Source organism: Dryobates pubescens, chromosome 33 (genome assembly GCF_014839835.1).
Source record: "Dryobates pubescens isolate bDryPub1 chromosome 33, bDryPub1.pri, whole genome shotgun sequence".
Taxonomy (NCBI): Eukaryota; Metazoa; Chordata; class Aves; order Piciformes; family Picidae; genus Dryobates; species Dryobates pubescens.
The window spans coordinates 6,994,530-7,012,624 of NC_071644.1; the positions used below are offsets into that span (position 1 = coordinate 6,994,530).

Here is an 18,095-nt window from a genome sequence, read left to right on the forward strand (position 1 = left end):
TCTGGCCTTGAGCACTGCCAGGCTTGGAGCCTCCACACCTTCTCTGAGCAACCTGTTCCAGTGTTTCACCACCCTGACAGTAAAGAGCTCCTTCCTAATGTCCCACCTAAGTCCACCCTGCTCCAGTTTCAACCCCTTGCCCCTCGTCCTATTGCCACTTGCGACCGAGTCCCTCCCCAAGCTCTCTTGCAGGTAGCTTTCATCAGGCAGCAGGAGGGGCACTCCAGCAGCTGTCTCAGGTGACTGAGCTGCCTCCTTTGGCTCAGCCTCTCCCCTTCTCCAACAATGAGGCAATATTTCCTCGAGGGTGTAACGTTTGCTCAAGGTATTTGCAGTGCCGCGGGTTGCGACACCGCCGCCGTCCTCCCGCTCCACGCCGCTCGCCCTGCCTCTGTGTGGCCAAGGAGATTGGCTTGGGTGGGTTGGGCCACCAGAGGTAATCCAGGAAGGCTGAAGGTAAGGCAAGGACAGGATCCTGCCTGGAGCTGAGCAGAGGCATTGTGCAGCCAGAAGAAAAGGCAAGAGAAGGTTCCTGAAGGTCGCTGTGACCGCCCGGGGAGCGGTGCCAGAGCGTTCGCGCTGGCTTGGCACGTCCACAGGGCCCTGGCTGTGCAGGGCCAAGCCAGGGAGAGGCTGAACCTAAGCCAAATTCCACCTCCCAGCAGCTTTTCTCACCCCTTTGGGCTTGGGGGGAGTAGTGGGAGAATCACCAGGAGCAAGCACCCATTTGCTGCTGGATTTGCCTTCTCCTTCCCAATGCTCAGTGCCAGCACAAGGGGCAGTGGTGGAAGCTGGGGCAGAGGAAGTGCCATGGAAACAGGAGGAGGAATTATTTCCCTCTGAGAGTGACAGAGCCCTGGAGCAGGCTGCCCTGGGGGGGTTGTGGAGTCTCCCTCTCTGGAGACATTCAAAACCTGCCTGGATGTGTTCCTGTGTGAGCTGCTCCAGGTGACCCTACTCTGGCAGGGGGGGTTGGACTGGGTGATCTCTCAAGGTCCCTTCCAGCCCCTAACATTCTGTGATCCTGGCATCCTGTGATTCCCTTCTGGCTTTGACTGGGAGGAGCTGCCTGTGCTCCCTGGAAGATGATCTCCAGCTTTCAGCATCTCAGCTGCTCCTGGCAGAGGTGGCAGAAGTTTCCTGGGCAGGCCAACAATCGCTGTGTTGTGCCTTGCAGTTGGAAGTGTGAAAGGCTGGCAATAGATGCAGCCCTCTGCCAAGCTTTATCTTCTGCTCTTCACCCTGGGGAGGACTCTTTGTGCCCAGCCAGCTGAGGTCACAGAACATCCCATGCTGGTTTTCTGCCCCTGCACCTGAAGGACAGAAGGATCTCTCTGTAGAGAGAGAATTTAAGGCTACATAACCAGACCTTCCTCCCTTTATATTTCTGCCTGAGGCTTCATAAGTGTCAAGATCCTTCCCAAGTGTCAAAATCCCTCCCAGATGATCTTTGAAGGTCCCTTCCAACCCAGACTCTTCTGTTATCTGTAGCTGCTCTGGTAGCACACAGCAGCCAAAAAGCAATCCTCAAGGTCTCACTGCTTTGGTCGCTTCTCACTGTGCTCAGGGGGTTCATGGTCTAGGAAAGAGCAAAGCTGTGAGGGAGGAGAGAGCCAACAGACATTGGGGTTTCTTTCCCAGAGCCATGGAGTTGATCACTGAAGGCATTAAGCTGGCAATGGCTGCACCCCAAACCACACAGCTGGGTTGGGGTTTTCCTCCCCATGCTCACCCCAGGATTCTCCCTCCTGGGAGCGCAGGTAGGAGACCTCACGAGGTTTGGGGTGAAGAGGGGAACGAATCCCTTTGCATTCTGACCATCAGAGCCCCTTGCCTGCTGAGCCAGGGTGGCCTGGCAGCTGTTGCTAGGAGATGAGCCTGTGTTTATTGTGCTGAGGGCTCCCTGACCCTCCCTGGCAGCACAGCAGAAGCTCCACACGCAGCAAGCAGAAGCAAGATGAGTTTCTGAGCCTCCTCCACTGGCTGCTGCGCTTCCACCATCCTTCACTCAATGCAGTAAGTCACTCTGTCCTCCTCCTGCAGATCCCCAGCCTGCTCCACCAGGGGCTGCTTTGGTCCTTTGGAAGCTGTTTATGGCCTGGCTTGGAAGTCAGGTGCAAGGGCAGGGAGCAGCTCAAGCTCTGCTGAAGCATTAGGGGGGGGTTGCCAGCCAGGAAAAGCAGCAAGTGTATTTCCCTCTCTGACTCCAGGTGATTGTTCCTCCTGCCCTCTGCTTTCTCAGGTCAGAATCCTTCCTACAAAACAGCTGCAGCCTTGACTCAGCACAGCTCCTTCTTTTTGGTGCTCAGTTTTTATAGCTGACTGTTGCAAGCATGAAACTGGCTGAGAATTTGCTTCCTGCTCCATGTCCATGTGTTCAGGATCTTGGTTTCTGTCTCCAGGCAGAATATCTCACTGGGGTTTTTTTTCCATACCCATTGCAAAGGCAAACTCTGAGTCTCAGCTTTCAAGCTTCCTGCAAAGAAGCCTTTGACCCCAAGAGGCTGAGATGGACTTGGAAATTACTCTTGGACACTGCCCCAACACGAGCAGCAGGCTGAAGGAAAGCACCCAGAACTTCCACAGGGTGGTAGAATCAGGGAATCACTTGGGTGAGGGGTCTGGAGCACAGCCCTGGGAGGAGAGGCTGAGGGAGCTGGGGTTGCTTAGCCTGCAGGAGAGGAGGCTCAGGGGAGACCTTCTTGCTCTCTGCAACTCCCTGAAGGGAGGTTGGAGCCAGGTGGGGGTTGGGCTCTTCTCCCAGGCACCCAGCACAAGAGGCCACAGTCTCAAGCTGTGCCAGGGGAAGTTTAGGCTGGATGTTAGGAAGTTCTTCCCAGCAAGAGAGATTGGCCACTGGAATGTGCTGCCCAGGGAGGTGGTGGAGTCCCCATCCTTGGAGGTGTTTAGGAAGAGCCTGGATGAGGCACTTGGTGCCATGGTTGAGTTGATCAGATGGTGCTGGGTGAGAGGTTGGACTTGATGATCTCAAAGGTCTTTTCCAACCTGGTTAATTCTATCCTATCCTATCCTATCCTATCCTATCCTATCCTATCCTATCCTATCCTATCCTATCCTACCCTACCCTACCCTATCCTACCCTATCCTATCCTAGCCTATCCTAGCCTATCCTATCCTATCCTCTCAAGGAGTCCAGCCCTTAACACAGCACTGTCAGGGCACCACTAACCCATGGCCCTCAGCACCATAGCTACACAGCTCTGAAACGCCTCCAGGGATGGGGACTCCAGCACTGCCCTGGGCAGCCTGGGCCAGGCCTTGACAACCCTTTGAGGGAAGAAAATGTTCCTCATGGCCAACCTAAGCCTCCCCTGGTGCAACTTGAGGCCATTTCCTCCTGTCCTACTACAACTTCACAGCAAATTTACAAGGCAACCCAAGAGCTACCTCAAGGGGAAGGAAGCAGGAAGAGCACAAAGATTAGCTACAAAAGCACTCAGATGTCTATGACAGCCACCAGCCAGCCTGTCTCTAGGGATGCCTACAGCTTCAGTGGGCAGAAAGCAGAATTTAGGTACTGCCAGGTAAACAACTAGGGGAAAAAATAATGGTTCTGAAGCCAGGAAAAGACTGCAAGAAGGTGGTGGGAAATGGCATCCAAACCCTACAGAGCAAATGATGGCAAAGAGGGAAGCTAAAAATGGATCTGAACAGATTGTTCCAAGCTCACTCCTGACCCTGGCAAAGTGGCTGATGAGGATCTTCCCTTCTGCAGGCTGGGCTGAGATGGGCTTTGTGCCAGCCAAGAGGAAAAAGAGCACCAAACCCATGATGTCAGGAAGGAAACAACAAGAGGCTGGATCCTTCTCAGCTGCCAGAGGTGACTCTTCTCCCCATATTTCCAGCTAGTCATTGTGCCAAGCCCTATGATCAGGTTCTCCACTGATAGCAGTATCCAAGATGTTCTGTCTTCTTCACTTAGCCATGCAATAACCACTCCTCTCTGCAGCTGAGGTCTGCAAGCTAAACCACTCTGCTTTTGCTTCCCTAAGAGCTCAAATCCTGCACAGCATCTACATCCCACCTCTGATGAGTCATAGAATCCACAAGGTTGGAAAAGACCTCAGAGATCACCAAGTCCAACCTGGTCACCTAATACCTAACACCTCCTGGCAGCTAAACCATGGCTCCAAGTGCCAGATCCAAGCCTTTCTTAAACAGAATAGTTTAGAATAGAATAGAATAGGATAGGATAGGATAGGATAGGATAGGATAGGATAGGATAGGATAGGATAGGATAGGATAGGATAGGATAGGATAGGATAGGATAGGATAACATAATAGGATAGAGCAGAATAGAATAGAATAGAACAGAATAGAATAACAGAACAGAATAGAATAACAGAACAGAAGAGAACAGAATAGAACAGAAGAGAATAGAGCAGAACAGAATAGAGCAGAATAGAATAACAGAATAGAATAGAACAGAGCAGAATAGAATAGAACAGAATAGAATAGAAGAGAGCAGAACAGAATAGAATAGAACAGAATAGAGCAGAATAGAATAGAGTAGAACAGAATAGAAGAGAAGAGAACAGAAGAGAACAGAATAGAATAGAGCAGAACAGAATAGAACAGAACAGAATAAAACAGAACAGAATAGAACAGAACAGAATAGAACAGAACAGAATAGAACAGAACAGAATAGAACAGAACAGAATAGAACAGAACAGAATAGAACAGAACAGAGCAGAATAGAATAGAGCAGAATAGAACAGAACAGAATAGAGCAGAACAGAATAGAATAACAGAACAGAACAGAACAGAATAGAGCAGAATAGAATAACAGAACAGAATAGAATAGAATAGAATAGAGCAGAATAGAACAGAGCAGAATAAAGCAGAATAGGATAGAATAACAGAATAGAATAGAGCAGAATAGAATAAATTAGAATAGATTAGAATAGAATAGAAGAACAGATTAGAATAGAATAGAATAGGATAGAACAGGATAGAATAGGATAGAACAGGATAGAATAGAACAGAACAGGATAGAATAGAACAGAATAGGATAGAACAGGCTAGAATTCATTAATTACATTCCCCCACAAACAGTGAGCAGGGAAGCACTGAGCTGAGGCAGAGGAGAGGGCTCAGCCTCCCTCCTGGCAGGGGTGGCACCGGTTCGCGGCGCAGCCTTGCCATGGAACCTCTTTCCTCCGGGAAGCAGCCGAGCTGCTGCCACCTCCCTGCAAGCCTTTGCCGATCGCCCTGCAGCTCACGCGTGAGGCACGGAGGCTGGCTGTGAGCTGCCTTCGCATAGATGGGAACAAGGGAGGGGAAAAAAAAACCATGGAAAGAAAGAAAGAAAAAACTTGGGCCCGGGTGGCTAATGCTGGTCTGATCCGGAGGCAGAGGGAACGCGGAATGCTGTGCCCCCGGGAGGCCGAAACGAGATGCTGAGCCCAAGCGCCAGGCACTGCTCCCTGCCGGAGAGTCCTCCCCGCTGCAGCCCTTCCACCGCCCTCCGCGTCACAGAGCTGCTGCAGCTGGAAAAGGTCTTTAAGATAGAATCACGGAACGGGTAGGAGTGGGAAGAGCACCCCTGGAAGTCGTTCAGTCCAACCTCCCTGCTAAAGCAGGGCAGCCACAGCAGCCTGCCCAGGAGCACAGTGGCCAGGGGGGGTTGGGATCTCTCCACAGCCTCTCTGGGCAGCCTGCTTTCCCCACAGGAAGGTTTTCCCTCATGTTCAGGTGGAACCTCCTGGGTTCCATTTTGTGTCCTGTCTCTGGGCACCACTGAGAAGAGTCTGGCCCCAGCCTCTTGCCCTCCACCTTTTAGCTCTTGCTGAGCATTGCTCAGATCCCCTCTGGGGCTGCTCTGAATTCTTTACCAACACAGCCTCCCTCTAGACTGCCAAAGCCATGGGTGATGCATAGAACCTTAGAATCAACCAGGTTGGAAAAGACCTCAGAGATCATCAAGTCCAACCTGGCACCCAGCACCTCCTGACAGCTAAACCATGGCTCCAAGTGCCACATCCAATCCCCTCTTGAATACCTCCAGGGATGGGGACTCCACCACCTCCCTGGGCAGCACATCCCAGTGGCCAATCTCTCTTGCTGGGAAGAACTTCTTCCTAACATCCAGCCTAAACCTCCCCTGGCACAGCTTGAGACTGTGGCCTCTTGTTCTGGTGCTGCTTGCCTGGGAGAAGAGACCAACCCCCAGCTGGCTACAACCTCCCTCCAGGGAGTTGGAGAGAGCAAGAAGGTCTCCCCTGAGCCTCCTCTTCTGCAGGCTAAGCAACCCCAGCTCCCTCAGCCTCTCCTCCCAGGGCTGTGCTCCAGACCCCTCCCCAGCCTCATTGCCCTTCTCTGGACACCTTCAAGTCTCTCAATGTCCTTCTTAACCTGAGGAGCCCAGAACTGGACACAGGACTCAAGGTGTGGCCTGAGCAGTGCTGGGCACAGGGGCAGCTGTGGACTGCACTGTGGACTGCACCTGTGCAGCAGGGACACCAAACAGGTGCTTGGAAACTAGGAGAGGCTCCAACAGCCAACACCTTTGCTCCACTCCAGGCAGAGCAGCTTTGTCCCACTCCAGGCAGAGCAGCTTTGTCCCACTCCAGGCAGAGCAGCTTTGCTCCACTCCAGGCAGAGCAGCTTTGTCCCACTCCAGGCAGAGCAGCTTTGTCCCACTCCAGGCAGAGCAGCTTTGCTCCACTCCAGGCAGAGCAGCTTTGTCCCACTCCAGGCAGAGCAGCTTTGCTCCACTCCAGGCAGAGCAGCTTTGTCCCACTCCAGGCAGAGCAGCTTTGCTCCACTCCAGGCAGAGCAGCTTTGTCCCACTCCAGGCAGAGCAGCTTTGTCCCTGGGACAGAGGTTTTCCCAAGATTTACTGCTGCAGATAACAATGAAAAAGAACAATGCAATGAGTCAGATGAATCCAGCTGCTTGCTTCCTGCTCCTCTCTTCCCTGCCACCCACCTGATTCCAGCTGGAACAGAACTAGGTCAGAGTGGCTTTGTTCTTCTGCTCCCAGGCTTGATTCCCAAACCTCTGTGCACAGCCAAGTTGAGAGAGAAACCAGAGGCAGAGTTTCCTCAGCCTCTGCAAGCTTCTCCATTTCCACTCTTGCAGCTGCTTCTACCACCTCTGAAGTGGAGCTTGACAAAGGCAAGTCCAACAAGAGCAAGACAGAGGGTAAGGCAAGCCCCCAAGAGCAACAGCCAGAAGAGGAGACACCACAAGTGCCAGAGGGACCAGGACCATATTTCTATCTCAGTGGATCTAATGGAGCTGAGCTGTAAGTAGGTCCTCTTGGTAGACTCACATGAACAGCAGCAGGAGGAGGTGGTTGAATCCCCATCCCTGGAGGTGTTTCAGAGCCACAGAGATGTGCTGCCTGAGGGATGTGGTTTAGCAACAGCCTTGGTAGAGTTAGAGGATCATAGAAGCCTGGAATGGTCAGGGTTGGAAAGGACCTCAAGGATCATCCAGCTCCAACTCCCCTGCCATGGGCAGGGACACCTCACACTACAGCAGGTTGCTCACAGCCACATCCAGCCTGGCCTTCAAAACCTCCAGGAATGGCTTGGACTCAATGATGTCTCCCAGCCTAAGTGAGTCCATAGTTGTCTGACTCTATATGAAGCCATGCAAGGTGATCCACTTGCCTCAAATGATCAATAATGATCAATCATTCCTTCTGCAGAGTGAGCAGCTACTGCCAGGGCAGAGGCTGGCAGCGTATCTATGACAACAGGAGGGAGGATTATGCACTGAAGTGGTGTGAAATCAAGGACCCAGAGTCCTATCAGCATTTCAAAGAAGGTAGAGGGGTGCTGTGGCCCTGGGGTGGGAGAGGGTGGTGGGAGAAAACTTGAGCCTGCTGGACTTAGAACAGGCTGGAATCACAGGATCAATAAGGTTGGAAAAGACCTCAAAGATCATCAAGTCCAGCCTGTCACCCAACACCTCCTGACTCTGAGACTGCCTCTGAGGGCAGAGGAGGTGGAAGAAATAGGTAATATCAACTCCTCAGCAGACCCCAGAGGGACATCTGGATTGCCCTGGTGATTAAAGGAAGGGTTGAGACAGGAGAACCTCTCTGGGAGGAAGGAGGCCAGAGGAATGAACTCAGTGTAATGCAATGAGCAAAGCCAAACCATCACAGCCACCGCTGAGACATGCTCCTCCCTCCCTCTGGGTCTGAGCACAGGCCCCTCACCAGCACCTCCTGACTCCTCCAGGACCCAACCAGTTTTCCCACCAGGAAAGCATCACACCAAGGACTCCCACAGCAGTGCCTCTGAGAAGTGCTTCAAGAAGCACAACCAACACAAAACCCTCGGGACACGGCCCCTGGGGTAACTGGTCAGGACCTGTGCCCTGGCAAGCCTGAGCACCAGGGCACAGAGCTGTGGACTCCTATTCTATTCTATTCTATTCTATTCTATTCTATTCTATTCTATTCTATTCTATTCTATTCTATTCTATTCTATTCCATTCCATTCCATTCCATTCCATTCCTATCCCTATTCCATTCCATTCCCATTCCTATTCCTATTCCATTCCTATCCCTATTCCATTCTATTCCATTCCTATTCCATTCCTATCCCTATTCCATTCCATTCCCATTCCTATTTATATTCCATTCCTATCCCTATTCCTATTCCCATTCCATTCCTATTCCCATTCCATTCCCATTCCATTCCTATTCTACTCCTATTCCCATTCCCATTCCATTCCTATTCCCATTCCGTTCCAATTCCATTCCTATTCCCACTCCATTCCTATCCCTATTCCATTCCATTCCATTCCTATTCTATTCCTATTCCCATTCCATTCCTATTCTATTCCTATTTCCATTCCATCCCATCCCATCCCATTCCATTCTCTCCTGTGGCACAGGAGTGGGTGACCTCTTCCCTACCAGGCCAGGTTGTGCTGGCAGTGCTGCGCTGGCTCTTGACCAGGTTGCACCCCTGCAGGAGTTGGCCTCATGCATGGTGGTGCAGTAGTGTTGGGATTGGGAGCTCTAGGTGAGCAGCTGGACTTGAGGATCTCCAAGGTCTCTTCCTTTCTTGGATTCCATTTCTATGAGCCTAGGAAGCCCCCCTCAGTTCGGTTTGGCCCACCACAAGGTTGGAGAGAAAGGCAGTTCCAGCCTACCTCTGCTCTGGGGCTTAGCACCGCTGCCTTAGAGCACATTTGGTCAAAGCCAGCAGTGGGAAGGTCATCTTCACACCACCCCCTGCATGGGACAAGGAGGACAAAGCTTGGTCATTGTTTCCCATACAGGTAAGCAACTTCTCTACCAGATCCCCAACAACAGAGTCCTCACCACTAAGACAGGGCTCTTGTGCTGCCTGAGAGAGCAAGAGAGGAGGATGGAAAAGAGTAGGAGGAGCTCTAAATTCAAGTAAGAACTCTCACCCCTTTGAACCTGGGACCAGAAATACACCAAGAGAAAGTGGGAGCAGAGCAGCACAAGTCCAGTTTGTCCTGCACTCAGCACAGTACAAGGGCACAAAGCTCAGGGGGGTTTCTTTCTTGCTTATCTCCTAGGAAAATCACTTTCCCCCCTCCTCCCCTCCAGAAGTACCTAGAAAGGAGACAGAATTTCCTCCCTGTGTCTGGAGTTAGAGGAGTGCCAGGTGCCCCAAAGACAACAGCCACAAGAATTAAGGCTGCAGAGGGAGTGCTGGCAAAGACCTGCAGGGGGAGGACAAAGGGCAATGGTTTGGAATGAGAGCAGAGCAGGTTGAGAGTGGATGCTAGGAGCAAGTTCTGCACCAGGAGGCTGCTGGAACACTGCAAACAGGTTGCCCAGGGAGGGAGTCGAGGCTCCATCCCTGGAGATACTCAAGGTCAGGCTGGGCAAGGCTCTGAGCAGCCTGATTTAGTGGAGGATGTCCCTGCTGACTGCAGAGGGGTTGGACTGGATGGGCTTTGGAGGATGAGCTTTGGGGGATGAGCTTTGGGGGATGAGCTTTGGAGGTCCCTTCCAACCCAACCCATCCTCTGCTTACCCTGCTGGAAAAGCCACAACTTCTTGCCCCAACTCCTTGTAACAGAAGAGAAGCTTCTTGCCCTTCCTGCCCCTCTGTGGTTGACCTACCCCAAAACCCAGGTGGCACATCCTGCACCTTGCTTACCTGCAGCCATCCCAGCTGAGCACCTGAGGAGAGTTTGAAGGCCAGTGTGTACTCTTGAAGGCTCATAGGAGGAGGTGGCTGGGGAAAGACACACAACAAACACCCAGGTGTCCACAGGCAGGACCAAACCAAGAAGGCCATTTCTGAAGCTTCTCCTTGCAAGGATCCTTTCTGCAAGCAGCTGAGGGAGGACTGTGCTGGAACAGGGCTTGCAGCCTGCACTCCATTCCCCCATAGGTTCCTGAAGATGGAGGAGTTCTTCCCAGAGTCTTTTCGCCTGGACATAGAAGAGGAGAGAAACAGCTTCCTGAAGCTCTGCAGAGGTGAAGTGTCCTAATCATGGTGGCACTTGGGCACTGCAGAGCCCTTGGTGGCTCTGTGTGAGCGAGAGGGCAGAGGGAACGGCCTCGAGTTGCACCAGGGGGGGTTTAGGTTGGACGGCAGAAGAAACTTCTCTGCTGAAAGGGTTCTCCAAGGCTGGAACAGGCTGCCCAGGGAGGTGCTTGGACCCCAGGGCCCTGGAGGTGCTTGAAAGCCACAGAGGTGTGGTGCTGAGGGATGTTCATGGATTGCAGAATGGGCTGGGTTGGAAGGGATCTCTAAGATCATCCAGTTCCAACCCCCCTGCCATGGGCAGGGACACCTCCCACCAGCCCAGCTTGCTCAAGGTCTCATCCAGCCTAGCCTTGAGCACCTCCAGAGAGAGGACATCCACAACCTGCCTGGGCAACCTGTTCCAGTGTCTCCCCACCCTCACTGGAAAGAATTTCTTCCTGATCTCCAGTCCCTCCTCAAGCTTCAATCCATTTCCTCTCATCCTATCACTCCCAGCCCTAGTCAGAAGTCCCTCCCCAGCTCCCCTGGAGCCCCCTTCAGGTACTGGAAGGCTGCTCTAAGGTCTCCCTGGAGCCTTCTCTTCTCCAGGCTGCACAGCCCCAGTCTGGGTTAGGAGCAAATACTTGGTAAAGCTCAGTGATGGTTGGACTTGATGATCTGAAAGGTCTTCTCTAACCAAAATGATTCTCTGATTCCATGTTTCTAATGGGCACCTGAGTGCTTCCCACCACACCTGCCTGTAACAGGCTCAATCCTCTCTGCAGGAGAGGAGATTTGGATCTGCAAACCAAGCTGCTCCAACCAAGGCAAAGGGATTTTCCTGCTCAAAGGTCCAGCTGCCCTTGACAGCCTTCAAGCCAAGCTCCACAGCACTGAGGAACAGCCACCCAAGAAGAAGGTGCTGTGCAAGGCTCCCCCAGCAAGAATAGTGCAAAGGTAGAGGCTGAAGGCTGGGGATCCATGTGTGAGTAGTGTGCTGGGTTAAGCACTGTGCTTAGGGAGCACTAAGCACCGAGCTCAGGGAGCTGAATCCTTCCATGGGTTCTTAGTGTGGCTACAGCACACCTCAGCATCCCATGGGATGTCATCTTGTGGGAGAGAAGCTTCTCCCCTGCCTGGTCTGGCTCACATCCACACTTCAGTCACTTCAAGGGAGATCTTTGGCAGCATGAAGATCTGAGGTTAACTTTGGGAGCTGAAGAATGCCTGCAAAAGGCCAGGTGCTGCAGCTCTGTGCACAAAGCCTTGGTCCAAAGCAATTCAGATCAGGTATTATCAGTTCAGGGGATGGTTTGGGTTGGAAGGGACCTTAAAGATCATAGAATCACAGAATCAATAGGGTTGGAAAAGACCTCAGAGATCATCAAGTCCAACCTGGCACCCAACACCTCCTGGCTAACTAAGCCATGGCTCCAAGTGCCACATCCATTCCTGTTTTGAACACCTCCAGGGATGGGGACTCCACCACCTCCCTGGGCAGCACATCCCAATGGCCAATCTCTCTTGCTGGGAAGAACTTCTTCCTCACCTCCAGCCTAAACCTCCCCTGGCACAGCTTGAGACTGTGGCCTCTTGTTCTGGTGCTGGATGCCTGGGAGAAGAGACCAACCCCCAGCTGGCTCCAACCTCCCTGCAGGGAGCTGGAGAGAGCAAGAACACCACCTCCCTGGGCAGTTCCCTCCACCCTGCCACAGGCAGGGACACCTCCCCCCAGCACAGCTTGCTCAAAGCCTCATCCAGCCTGCCCTTGAACACCTCCAGGGAGAGGGCATCCACAGCCTCCCTGGGCAACCTGTCCCCACCCTCACTGGAAAGAATCTCTTCCTGATCTCCAGCCTCAATCTGCCCTCCTCAAGCTTCCATCCATTCCCTCTCAATCCTTTGTCAGAAGTCCCTCCCCAGCCCTCTTGTGGCCCCCTTCAGGTACTGGATGCTGTATGCACGCAGCAGGCAGCATTAGGAGCCTAAACCCAGCTGGCTGCTCAAGGGCTTAGGCTTAGTTAGACCAATCTGTGGTCGTGGACACAGCCAAGCAGGCTGTGCCAGGTGACACCCTGAGGTGTCCTCTGGCTCTCTCTCCGTGGGGAGTGGCTGATGCTGCGCTGCAGGAGGCTCCCTGCTCCCTGCTTTCGAAGGGTGCTGCCGGCATGGATTGGCTCCCAGCACATCCTGGTGATTTGTGCAGCCATCCAGCAAGGTTTGCTGATAAAGGGCAGCCATTCCCAGCTTGCACCAGGCTGGCAATAAAAGCAGTGGTGCTGCATGAAGGGCTCTTTGTGCTCAGAGGTAAACTTTGTGTACTCCCCAGCAAACCCTGGTAAATCTTTAATTTCCTCCCCACCCCCCCCCAACCTCCAGAGGCTCAGCACAAGCTTCTCTTCCTCTGCAAAGCAGCTTTGCTTTGCTTCTTCCTCCCCCCTTTTGGCATTTCCAGCCTCTCCCTTGAGTGCCCTCTGCTGCCACTCAACCCACAAGTTTGTGAGGCCAGGCTGGAGGTGGCTGTGAGCAGCCTGCTGCGGTGTGAGGTGTCCCTGCCCGTGGCAGGGGGGCTGGGGCTGGCTGAGCCTTGGGGTCCCTTCCAACCCTGACAGTTCTCTGATCCTATGAAAAGGATTTTTGTTCCCTCAGGAGGTGCAGAGAGAGCTCTCTGGAGACAGCACAAGGGGGAATGGTTTGAAGTTGAGGGAGAGCAGGGTTGGGCTGGAGATGAGGAAGAAGTTCTTCCCCATGAGGCTGGTGAGGCTCTGGCACAGGCTGCCTGGGAGGCTGTGGCTGCCTCCTCCCTGGGGGTGTTCAAGGCCAGGTTGGATGAGGCCTTGAGCAGCTGAGTCTAGCTGAGAGGGGTCCCTGCCTGTGGGAGGGAGGTTGGAGGAGATGATCTGGCTCTGAGCATCCTGCTGCGGTGTGAGGTGTCCCTGGCCATGGCAGGGGGGTTGGAACTGGCTGAGCCTTGAGGTCCCTTCCAGCCCTGACAGTTCTCTGATTCTATGATCCAGTTAAGGATGTCCCTGCTGACTGCAGGGGGGGTGGAACTGGATGACCTATGGAGGTCCCTTCCAACCCAAACCATTCTATGACCTTGAAAGGTCTCTTCCAGCCCAAACCATTCCATGACCTTGAAAGGTCTCTTCCAGCCCAAACCCTTCTATGATTCTATGACCTTGAAAGGTCTCTTCCAGCCCAAACCATTCCATGACCTTGAAAGGTCTCTTCCAGCCCAAACCATTCCATGACCTTGAAAGGTCTCTTCCAGCCCAAACCATCCTATGGCTCTCCTGCAACATGAGACTCCTTGGTTTACCTTTACCTGCTGGAGTGATGCTGCTGTTCAGCTCCATGAGCTGAGGAGCTCCATGCCCCTGCCTGGATTTGAATGCAGGAGTCAGGGTGTGCCAGAGCCACCTGCCTGGAAGCAAACACCAGGAATTACTCATGCAAATCACAAGTGGCAAGGACATGGGAGAGCCCCCATGGCAGGGGGCTTGGAACTGGATGATCCCTGAGGTCCCTTCCAAGCCTGAGAGTTCTGTGGTTCTAAAGGGCAGTGTTGGAAAGGGGACTGTGGGGTTGTGTGAGCTTTGCATTGTCCCTGCTGGGGGCTGCCTGCTGTTGATGTGTGTGGGACTGCTGCCCTCACAGGTACATCCACCAGCCCCTGCTCCTGGAAGGGAAGAAGTTTGATGTCCGTGCTTACCTCCTCATTGCCTGCACAGCTCCATTCCTGGTGCTTTTTGCCCAAGGCTATGCCAGGCTGACCTGTGGCCACTATGATCCTGCTTCTGAGGATCTGACTGTCCATCTGACCAACCAGGTAAAGCCAAGCCACTCAGCTCAGAAGAAGGGGGAGGGTCTGGCTGGCAAAGGTGGGAAGCTAAAAAGACATTTGCCAGGCTAAAAATAAACACCTCAGGCACAGAAACCCCCTGGATGTGGGTTTGTGGTCAGGGATGGCAACACAGCTGAAGAGAAGCACCAGACCAGGATGAAGTTCCCTGCCATGGACCAGCTCTTTGCTCCAGCTGACAATTTCTCTCCCTGGACCTCTCTTTCCTGCCATTCTTTCATGTACCCAGAGACCAGAAGCTCCTTAAGGGCAAAACCCCCCTTTGATGGCAGCTACCTAGCACAAAGGAGCCCTGAACTGGAGTGAGGATTTTGCTGCTCCTGTCCCTCACACTGAGGTCAGATGCAGGGGTGTGCTCCCTAAGAGCCATCACTCTTAAATCATAGGACCACAGAATGGGTTGGAAGGGAGCTCCAAAGGTCACCCAGTCCAAGCCCCCTGCACTCAGCAGGGACATCCTCCACCAGATCAGGTTGCTCAGAGCCCTGTCCAGCCTCACCTTGAATATCTCCAGGGATGGAGCCCCAACCACCTCCCTGGGCAAGCTGTGGCAGTGTTGCAGCAGCCTCCTGGTGCAGGGCTTGCTCCTCACACCCAATCTTAGTCTGCTCTTCTCCAGCTTCAAACCATTGCCTCTCATCCTGTCCCTGCAGGCCTCTGCAAACAGTCCCTCTGCAGCCTGCTTGTAGCCTCCTTCAGGCACTGGCAGGCTGCTCTAAGGTCTCCCTGGAGCCTTCTCTTCTCCAGGTTGAGCACCCCCAGCTCCCTCAGCCTGTCTCCATCTTTGCTTCGCAACTCAGAGCTCTAACAGAAGGAGTCTGCCCTGGCTTGTACCCTGTCCCCTCCTCACCACACAAACCAGAAGCCTGCTTTGCTCACATCTACCTGAGCTTTCACTTCAAATGAGGCTCTTCAGGAGCAAGAACTGGCCCTGAGGGAAGAGGATTGCAAGAGTCAGAAGGAAGCAAGCAAGCAGTTGGCTTTTAAAGCCCTTCTCTCCTCCTTGGGCTGTGCTGAGGGCAAGCAGAAGGCACATCAGAGAGCTCCCAGGCAGGGCCACTTCAGTTGGAGTTTTCCAGTTCCTGGAGAGGTGCAGCTCAGGCCAGCAGAGTGTGGCAGCTTCCTGCCTTGCAGGCTGTTATCAGCATGTCACTGGTTTTCCTGGAGCAGCTTGTTTGCTCAGCTAGAGAGCTCTCCACCCAGGAATTCAGGTGCTGAGCTGGGATCCCCTGGCCCCAGTGACATTAAACAAGGGACAGGTGCTTCTGAGCAGAGCAGGAACTCCCTGGGTGCCTGCTGGCTGCAGGGAAGCCAAAGGCACAGGAGTGGCTGCTCAGAGGTCAGGCTTCTTCAAAGTGCAGCTGGGCTCTGCTCTCATTTCCCTTCCCATCCTTTCATCCCCTGCCTGGATCCAGCCATTCTCACACTGTGTATCTAAAAGCCAAGAGGCAGCAGAGGCAGCATCACTGACCAGGAGCTTTGCAGCCCCACAGGGACTGTGCCACAGAGGGAGTCACAGCCAGGCTCAGCTCTTGCACAGGGCAAAGGGGCTTGTCTCTGAAGGGTGTAAGCATTCCATTAGGGATAACCTCCAGCTGACACAGGGATTAATGAGAGTGCAAGAGAGAAGGCCTCACCTTGGTCTCCTCTGGGGATAGAATCAGAGAATTGTCAGGGTTGGAAGGGACCTCAAGGCTCAGCCAGATCCAACACCCCTGCCATGGGCAGGGACACCTCACACTACAGCAGGCTGGCCAGAGCCTCATCCAGCCTGGCCTTAAACACTTCCAGGGATGAGGCTTCCACCACCTCCATCCATCCATCTACCCATCCTCCATCCATCCATCCACTCCTCCACCCATCCTCCATTCATCCATCCCTCTCTCCCAGATACAGACTCTGGAGCTATATTTAGTCCAAAGAACATCGTGATGATGTCTCAGCAGCATCTCTCTCTGTCTGCCAAAACCTTGTCCAGACTTACCACACACACAGAAAAGAGCTTGGCCAGAGCCCTTGGGGAGCTATCTCCACAGCATCCATGTGGGTCAGGCACAGCTCTGCCCCTGGAAGTGCTTTAGAACAGGAGTCAGGGCATGGTTTGAAGCTGAGGGAGAGCAGGGATAGACTGGAGCTGAGGGAGAGCAGGGATAGACTGGAGCTGAGGAAGAAGTTCTTCAGCAGGAGGCTGCTGAGACTCTGGAACAGGCTGCCCAGGGAGTTTGTGGATGTCTCCTCCCTGTGGTTGTTCAAGGCCAGGCTGGATGAGGCTTTGAGCCACCAAGCCTAGCTGAGAGGTGTCCCTGCCCATGGCAGGTTGCAGCAGATGATCTCTGAGGTCCCTTCCAATCAAAGCCATTCTCTGCTTTGCTCTGCTAGTGAGAGCTTCTCCTCCCTCTGCCTCCATAACTCGATGCTGGGCTGCTTCCAGATGCCTGGAACAACTCAGGCTAGCTGGATGCCTGCCATGCAAGCTGCTTCCCAGAGATGTAACCCCCCCTTTGCTGTCTTTCTCAGTACATGCAGAAGAAGCACCCCCTGTACAGCCAGCTGAAAGAGGAGACGGTCTGGGGGATGGAGCACTTGAACAGCTACCTCAATGAGAAGTTCAGAGGAACCAGTGGCCTCCCTGCAGACTGGGTGTTCACTGTGTTGACTGTAAGTGCCAGAGGCTCTGTGGAGTGCTGCTTTGCTTAATTAGGGTGACTGGATTAAGGAGCAGCCCCCCCCCTCAGCTCACTGGAGCCCCCAAGGTAATGCACACACCAGGGAGAAGGCATTGAGGCTCCCAGGGTAACCATTTGTCTGCAGATGCAAAGCACAGGAGGGAATCACAGAATGGTCTGGGTTGGAAAAGCTCTCTAAGATCATCCAGTCCAGCCTAAGATCATCCAGTCCAACCATCAACTGCAGGCAGAGGAAGTCCCAGGCAAGCAGCACCAGAACAAGAGGACACAGGCTCAAGCTGTGGCAGGGGAGGTTCAGACTGGATGTGAGGAAGAAAGAGAGATTGGCCATTGGGATGTGCTGCCCAGGGAGGTGGTGGAGTCCCCATCCCTGGAGGTGTTTAGGAAGAGCCTGGATGGGGTGCTTGGTGCCATGGTTTAGTTGATTAGATGGTGTTGGGTGATAGGTTGGACTGGATGATCTCAAAGGTCTCTTCCAACCTGGTTGATTCTATCCTATCCTATCCTATCCTATCCTATCCCATCCTATCCTATCCTATCCTATCCTGGGAGAAGAGCCCAACCCCCAGCTGGCTCCAACCTCCCTTCAGGGAGCTGCAGAGAGCAAGAAGGTCTCCCCTGAGCCTCCTCTCCTCCAGGCTAAGCAACCCCAGCTCCCTCAGCCTCTCCTCCCAGGGCTGTGCTCCAGACCCCTCCCCAGCTTTGTTGCCCTTCTCTGGACACCTTCCAGCATCTCAGCATCTGAGGGGCCCAGAGCTGGACACAGCCCTGCCAGAAACAGCTGTGTCCTGCTCACATCTGGGTGCCCCCCACCAGGAATCGGTGACAGAGCACAGCTCAAAACTCTGCAGGCAGCTCCCTCTGGGAGCAAAAGGCCAAGAGCCCTTCATGCTCCACCCCTGCAGCTGCCTGGAGAGCCAAGCTCAAGAGGGACTTCCACTCAGCTCGCAGTGAAGAGGCAAATGGTCTGCAAGGAGCAACTTGCTCCCAAGCTGACAGAGGAGCCCTGCTGGAGGCAGGGGAAGGGACAATATCCCTGACCCAAGGGGACACCTATGACTTAGAGTGACTCCTGTGCCCTTAGCATTCGTAGTTGCCACCACT

The 18,095-nt window shown here is 53.5% G+C and overlaps 1 protein-coding gene across 1 annotated transcript in view; it reads left to right on the plus strand.

Moving 5' to 3' along the window:
* TTLL10 (tubulin tyrosine ligase like 10) overlaps positions 1–18,095 on the plus strand; it is a 37,841-nt gene that overhangs the window by 13,576 nt on the left and 6,170 nt on the right. The window contains exons 2-8 of the mRNA XM_054175692.1: positions 7,105–7,270; positions 7,679–7,797; positions 9,268–9,388; positions 10,362–10,447; positions 11,225–11,396; positions 14,100–14,271; positions 16,822–16,962. Coding sequence (XP_054031667.1) covers positions 7,105–7,270; positions 7,679–7,797; positions 9,268–9,388; positions 10,362–10,447; positions 11,225–11,396; positions 14,100–14,271; positions 16,822–16,962 — 977 coding nt within the window. The remainder of the gene's footprint in view (positions 1–7,104; positions 7,271–7,678; positions 7,798–9,267; positions 9,389–10,361; positions 10,448–11,224; positions 11,397–14,099; positions 14,272–16,821; positions 16,963–18,095) is intronic.